The sequence below is a fragment of the Echinops telfairi genome, unplaced genomic scaffold (assembly GCF_000313985.2).
Source record: "Echinops telfairi isolate 266 unplaced genomic scaffold, ASM31398v2 ScPeMD7_18;HRSCAF=68, whole genome shotgun sequence".
Taxonomy (NCBI): Eukaryota; Metazoa; Chordata; class Mammalia; order Afrosoricida; family Tenrecidae; genus Echinops; species Echinops telfairi.
Genome location: NW_022103915.1, coordinates 10,308,564 through 10,316,080, shown reverse-complemented (window position 1 = coordinate 10,316,080; position 7,517 = coordinate 10,308,564). Strand labels below are relative to the sequence as shown.

Sequence of the window (7,517 nt, the reverse complement as noted above, 5' to 3'; positions counted from 1 at the left end):
TGTTCTTGTGAAAATGGAAAGCATGTCTGTGAACCTCTCTGAAAGCCTAGCAGACAGCTCATGCAGAGGAGGAACACAGGACCCCAGGAGCCGTCCCAGCTGACACCCTATGCCATTGGCCCAGCCAGGGCTAGGCCTCAGGTTTCCTGGCAGCCAGGCTGGGCAGGGATCCCTCCAGCACAGGGTGGCAACGATATCGGTTACAGATCCCCGGTATCAAACTGACGCTTTCCCATCTCAGCTCCTGCCCCAGGACGCCAACCCCAAAGCTGTGCCTGTGCACCCCATCCCTAGGAACATCATCGACCTCAGATGACAGTGATGAACTACAAACTCCCTGCCACTGAGTCATGCCAACTCCTGGCAAGCCTACAGGACGGTAGACCTGCTCCTGTGAGTTTCCGAGACTGTCACTCCTTAGGGAGTAGAAAGTCTCGTTTTTCTCCCCGATGACCACGATGCTGCTCTAAAATCTGAGTACAACGCTTCTTAGCCGGAATGGGTGATGTCAGTTACAAATAAGGGGGAAAGGAAGAGAACTTCAGAAATCGACAGAAAAGGAAGCCACCAGGTATTTGCTAAGGAAAACCACCTCCCGTGTCTCTGTTTCTTCTCCATCCTAATCCTGAGAGTTTTTCTTCCCCCGCCCCCTTCCTCCTACCTTTTTGATTTTTTGTTCACTCTTCCTGAGTGAGTTAAAGTTTACTGTGCCAACCTGGCTGATAAACACATGTGCAGTTAATTGAAGGGCAGAGAGATAAATGGCTCGGTGAGCCTCGCCTTTCTAGTTCTCGGGTCTCTTGTTTTCTGATGGTTGGACCAGGGGACAGCTGTCTTAGCCAGTTCCCTACTTCAGCTGGCAAGGCTCACTTCCTGAAAGACATCCCTGAGGAGAATCCCCATGGACCTACCCTGATGCAGACCTGGGTGCTGGAGCAGCCGTGTGGAGACCCCTGCCAGCGCTGAGATGCTTATCTTACATGTTCACTGATTTGGCTTTCCTCCTGCAGTCTGCGTCGTAGTGTGTGTTTTGTGAGATGGAGGAGGACTTTGTGGATTGGTGTCGGACATATGGGTTAATGTTGGGCTTGTGGGCTTGGGCAGCACTGGGTTGGGATGTTTTCTTGATGTGCACTTAACCTTTATATAAAACTTTCCCTTGTACACATATGAGTTTCTGTGGATTTGTTTATCTAAAGTACCCAGACTAACACACTGAGTGAACTATTGTTCACTCTGTTCACTACCGACCAGTCCTCTCCCGATCATGGTGACCCCAGGTACAACAGAATGCAAAACTGGTCCTGCGCCCTCCCTAGTGATGGGTTCTACATTGAACCATAGTGATCCATTGGGCTTTCATCAGCTGGTTTTCAGACGTGGAGCGCCAGGCCTTTCTTCCATGTTAGTTTGGACAGCTTTCCTAAAATCTTCATAGCCACAAGCAAGCCTCTAGAGACAGACCAGTGGTGGGGGTGGTGACTACACGTGAGGTGTGCGGGTTCATAAAGGTGAGAGTTCTGCCAGTGAACCACTGCTTCCCCTTCCTTAGTGAACTAGGGGGTCTGAAAGCTTGGCACTCAGCGGTGGGGTCACCACGGACTGTGTTCACTTTGAAAGGCATAGACGCTATTGCAAAAGAGATGAACCAGCATGTGGGACATAGAGCGGTGCTGGCACAGGACCAGACTCAGGAGAAAAGCAATGGGTGCCCAGAAACAGACATGTGCCTGTGGCGACGTGACAGATATGCCACCATCCATGGGTGGGCGAAGAGTGCATTTGGGGGTGAGTGCTGCTGGGGAAACCGACCCCCTGTGAGGAGAAAAGAAAACCACAGCCTTACTCTCATTGAACGGACAGTCCCAATTCACAAGGAGGTCCCATCCCGTAATCTTGTGCTTACGATACTGCCTTTTATTATCAGGATCTTTAAAAATCTGCTCTTTGTCTTTGAGAGCTGACGTGAGAATGATAACATCAGCAAATTATGTGCTCCAACACTGCATGTAATACACACGACGAATGAGAAGTTATTACAGCAGACAAACAAACAAATCCAGGTGGTCCCAAGTGTGGTTCTTCATAATCTGAGAACATTATCTGTCGGAGACGACCTGTGTCCATGGTGGATGTATACCTCCTGGTGGATGACGACCTGTGAGAGATGAAAAGCCAAATAGAAGAACATGTAGGACATTATTTTGGTGACCCGGGGGTTGGGGTTGGGGTGCATGTGAAAGATTCTAAAGCAAGACCCCAAAGCACACTCCACAAGATTGAAATTGGATGCATTTGGTGACATCAGCATTAAGGATTTTCTCTTGTATGTAAGACATCAGAAAGCCAAATGAACCGGATGCATGAAAGACAGGGGATGTCTACAACCCCAGACAAGGGATTCCTATATTACCTATATTAGAAACATCTTCATTCAGACAAAGACAAAAAACACCAGACAAATAATAGGTAATTCACAAAAGAAGAATATTGGCATGTTTCCGATTTTTATGGAAAAATGGGTGACATCACCAATTATCGAAGAAATAAAGCCCCAAACCAAACTCGCTGCCATTGAGTCGATGCTGATTCATATTGTCCCTGTGTGAGTTTCTGAGACTGTCACTGTGGATGGGAGTAGAAAGCAGAGGTGTGGGTGGTTTCGAACTGCCGACCGTGTGGGTGGCAGCCCAATGTGTAACCACCACTACACCACCAAGGCTGCTCAAAGAAACAGAGATGAGAAAGCTAATTGTAATTATGCTTCATGGAGTAATAGACTTAAAGACCAAATGATAGCATATCCGTGTCAGAAAGAGGAGCCTCTCTACCTTCACATTCCACTACCCTGAGTGTAAATACTAGTCACTTGGGAGAGCCAGGAGGAAGAGTGAAACCCAGCAAGTGAAGACTTTACAAGCCATCGCTCCTGCTCACAGGTCCATAAAGGGTGCCCTGGTGGCACTATGGGTTAGGTCTTGGGCTGCCAAAGGTGGCAGTTCAGACTCCCAGCTGCTCCCAGGGAGGATGAGGAGACTTTGTCTCTATAAAGATTCAGTCTCAGAAACACTCTTTATCTAGGTTCACTATGGATGGGAATTCGTGTGATGGCAGTGGATTTTTTTAGTAGTCCAACCCATTTGCAGAACACATTAAACAATGATTCACAGAGTAAAATGAGAGTAAGTCAAATTCATCAGACACAAATCTGATACTATTAGTGGACAGAATTCATGAACTCTTGGTTTATATCTCATGGTGACCCTAGAGGGCAGGGTGGAACTGCCCAGGGAATTTCTGAGACTTTTTACAAGTCTTTATTGGAATAGAAAGGTCTTCTCTCTGGGTGGTTTCGAATGGCTGAGCTTGTGGTTAGCAGCTCAAGGTGTAACCACTACACCACCAGGGCTCCTAACCGCATGAGCAGACCCCTAAAACCTTAACTTTTTTTTGAAAAGCAGTGAATTCTTCAGCACAATACCATTCATGCATTCATGTGCATTAAAAATTGACACAGAAACAAAAACATTAGTATTCCCCAAGGAATATTTATTAAACATGAGAGGGCGCATGTGGGGGCAGAGGGATATGTGTGGAGAGGGTATGACAGTTGACAAGCCTGACAATAAGACTCTGGCCCCCGAAGGTCCAGAAAATCTTACACTCCTTCCAACTTCCAAGATTTCAAGTGCAAGCCACTCAAAGGGCTGCCAGGAGCAGGGATTTTATGTATAAAGCATTTGCTTTCCTCTTTCACCCAACCAGCCAAGAACCCGGTCCCCCCACACCCCAAACTGTACCCTGAACGGACTGTATTTCTCATGCCAAACGTCCCGGGGTTCGGGTTCTCAGCCCCCTGAGCCTTGGTCCTGAGCATCCCTGGGCCCCCAGATACCTCTTCTTTCTGGGGAAGCCTGATGGATCTTTAAAAGTTCGGTCGAAGTGTCTCTTCCCAGGAGACGCCTCTTTTGAACGCTGACCTCCCTAAAGTGAGCTCTCTCTGAACTGCATTCCCTTACACTCCGCCCCCAACACCCAGGCAAGCAAAAACTATAATTGCTCATTTGTCCCTCTGCTGGGCAAGGGCTGCACTTGGGTAGTCTCTGCATCCGCAGCCTGCCAGTTGAAGTTTTTAACAGCTAACTGCAGGTTAGGAGGGCGGTGAGCCCCTAGCCCACCTCCCTCTCCACTACTTCTCTCTCATTGGTTCAGCATCCTCGTCCCCGTCCCCGCCCCCAATCCACTCTGGCCCGCTGTGAGGTGGAGGGATCTACGCATGCGCAGAGGGGTGGAGCTCGGTTAGCCAGAGGCGGGCTAAAGGAAGAGGTAGGTGGAGCCAAGCGGGCCCAGAGGGCGGAGGTGGGCGCCGAGACGTTGCGTGGCAGTTGCGTCCGGACCGTGCGCGCGCGTGCGCCACGGAGGGGGCGGGGCCAAGGCGGGCGTTGTGGCTGTGTCCCGCCCCCTCCCCGCCCCTTCGGCCCGCCCCCTTCGGCCCAGCCCGCCCCCTCGGACAGCGGTGTTCGTTCTCCCGCCAGCGGCTCTCCTCACGCTCCGCTCCCGCCGTAGAGAGCGGGAGAAAGTGCTGCTGGTGGGCGGCCGCGGGGCTGCGCGCGTTCGGCATCCCGGGGCCGCTCGGGCCGGGGCGGTGAGGGGGCCCGGCGGTCCATGCATCCGCCGCTGCCCGCCGCCGCCGCGATGGATTTCAGTCAGAACAGCCTGTTCGGCTACATGGAGGACCTGCAGGAGCTCACCATCATCGAGAGGCCGGTCCGCCGGAGCCTCAAGGTGCGCCCCGGGGAAGAGAGTCCCGCAGGGCGCCCGCCGGGTCCTGGCTGCGTCCCGAGGCGGCCCGGGACCCTCTGCGTCCTGTCCCCGTCGCTTCACTCCGGGCCCTCCCCCGCCCCCCGACGCAGCGCCCTAGGGCCCCACGGACGCTGCTCTTCGGGGTCCCCTGGACACTGTCCCCGGGGCCTCTCTCCACACTGCGCCCGGGGAGTCCCTGGTCACGACCCGATCTCCCCGTCAGACTCCTTCCTGGCCCGAGGGGCTACTGCGGAGCCGGCCCTGGACCCCGGCCTGTCCGCCCCCAGGAACGGCCGCGGCTCCAGGAGTCCCCCTCCCACCGCCCCCCACCCCGACCCTCAGACAGCACAGCTCGACGACCCCGCTGGGCAACACGGGAGCCCGTCCTCCGTCACCCCCTTGGTCTGTGCCAGAACCCTCTGGGGTCCCGCTGGCCCCTCTGCCCCCGGGCCTTCAGCCACCTCCTGGAGTCGTCCCGGCCCTGATCGTGAAAGCTCTTTTGGGAGGGGGCCCCGAGCGCCCGCCCATCCGTTTCCCCGCAGCCCCTCCAGGATGCGATCTCCTGGCCCACCGGGGACCCTGCCTCCCACCCCTGGGAAGCACCCCCTTCGGTTTCCTCCCCACCCCCACCTGCTCCCCACCCCGCAGTCATCCTCCTCCAGCCTCCGAAGCCCTGGACTACGCTGCTGTCCCCCCCTGGGTCACCGGACGCCCACCCTACCGCACTTCGCTCACCCCTTGAGCTCCCCCCACCCCGCGGGGTCCCTCCCCTCCCCTGCCCCCACTCCGGATTCCGCCCTCTCCTCCCCATTCCGTTGCAGTCTCCATCCACCCGGGGCTGGAACGTTCTGGAGAGACAGCTTTGGCTTATGGAAAGAAAAAGTGTGCATTTACTTTATATCTCGCACATGATGTGCCCGCTTTCGGCACCGGCCCGAAGTCAGAACGTGATGCTCAAGCTGCCTTCTAGAAACGAAGAAGAGTACAAACAGCCCCCCACCCCGCGCCCCAAACAGCAGTAACAACTAAGAAAGCACAACTACAAACCCTAAACTAATTCAACCAAACCCAACAATTAAGGGACACGCTCTCCGTCCAGGTCTCCTAGTGTCCTCAGACCCTGGCTTAATCTTCCCTGATATTGCTGCCCCATGAAACGTTCTCATTGGTGAGAATGGAGGGGGTCGTTGACTGCGGGTTAGACCCACGTTTTGTGTGTGTGTGTGTGTGTGTGTGTGTGTGTGTGTGCGTGCGCGCGCACGCATAATCCGTGTTTTATGCTTGACAGACTCCAGAGGAAATTGAAAGGCTGACAGTTGATGAAGACCTCAGCGACATTGACCGAGCTGTTTATCTGCTCAGGTATTTCCTAACTTCTTTTTGTGAAATCGCCACTCTTTCTGGCAGTCTTGCCAAGTGCTTTCTGGAAGGACCTCTTAGGGTTCTGTTCAGATAGGCTTTTGCATGCAAAGCGCTTAAATCTGTTGTAAATAAATTGGCTTTAGGTGGGGACTGAGAATTTGAGACCTGAGATCAAATAAGAGACATGGCTTATAGAATAGTGCTTGGAGGAGGGGGAAGGGAGTGCAGAAATGACTAATGGCTTGAGCTGAAACTCATATATATATAATATTTAACATATATTATTTAATATCTATATTTACTTTGGTTCTCACAAAGGACTCAGTGAGTAACCAATGACTAATTGGAAGCTCATTATAGAAATACGATCATTATATGCCATTAACTATATAAACACCCTGAAATATGGTAACACTGGAATTTGCTGCTGCTCAGAGTATTCTATTTATATTACTTTTGCACTACGAGCTTTATCATTTTGCCAGAGAGACTTCTTTTGGTTTTTGTTTTTAATTGCACCTCATCTCATTTAGGCTTCAAACTATCTCACAAGCTCTAAGGAATTGCCTGAGGCAAATGATTACTGCAAATATGTACAAGATTTCTCAGAAGTGGGTTTTAAATTGTATTGCTATGGATTTAGCTTCCTAAAGGCTGGTGATGCAGGGAACATCACTGAGCACAGCTCTGGAAATACTCAGGAAACAGCAGTTGGTGGTCACCCCTATTTGTTGTAATCCACCCCCACCCCCCCACCCAATGTGTACAATGCTTTGCCCCTTCTGACAAAGTTGTCTTCATTATTGTTTTTATTTTTCACAATCATATTTTGGTGACTTTGAGTTGTCATCTACCTCCCAAGATCCAAATATGGTATCCTTGCCTCCTCAGCTTGGGGCAGCTTTGCCAGCTTCGGATGTTGGCAACTTGCTTGTTCTCCCCTTCCTTGTTTGTGGATCATGGTTCCAGTCCGTGTTAGTCATCAATGTTTCTGTAAAACTGAACAAAAGCAACAGCAAAATGGCTCTCTATGGCTTCCATTTTCTTAATTAGTTCTAGCCTACTGTTGGCATTTTGAGTTTCTGTTCTTCCCCGTCAGAATCTCAGCAGACATATTTTAGGTCCTTCATTGCCTCAGAGTATTACTTCTTTTTTTGGGTGATCTACCTGATCAGGATTTCTACCTGTGCATTAAAAAGCAGCTCTCCAGAGAAAGGCATAGTTTGTGCTTTCAGTGTTCTAGAGACTTGTCCAACTTTGAACCAACTTGGGAACTGTGGCCCTATCTTTGAAGGGCTTCGCTTCTCACTAATGAGCATGTGCAAATGGCAAACCAGTTGGTGGCACCGCGC

At 51.6% G+C, this 7,517-nt stretch overlaps 1 protein-coding gene across 5 annotated transcripts in view; it reads left to right on the top strand.

Moving 5' to 3' along the window:
* The first annotated feature begins 4,618 nt into the window (after positions 1 to 4,618).
* PPP4R4 (protein phosphatase 4 regulatory subunit 4) overlaps positions 4,619 to 7,517 on the top strand; it is a 130,287-nt gene continuing 127,388 nt past the window's right edge. For 2 of the 5 annotated variants that reach the window (XM_045287819.1, XM_004698778.2), the window contains exons 1-2: positions 4,619 to 4,785; positions 6,092 to 6,165. In XM_045287819.1, coding sequence (XP_045143754.1) covers positions 4,666 to 4,785; positions 6,092 to 6,165 — 194 coding nt within the window. In that variant the 5' untranslated portion in view covers positions 4,619 to 4,665. The remainder of the gene's footprint in view (positions 4,786 to 6,091; positions 6,166 to 7,517) is intronic. The other 3 variants (XM_045287816.1, XM_004698777.4, XM_045287814.1) reach the window with 2 other exon arrangements.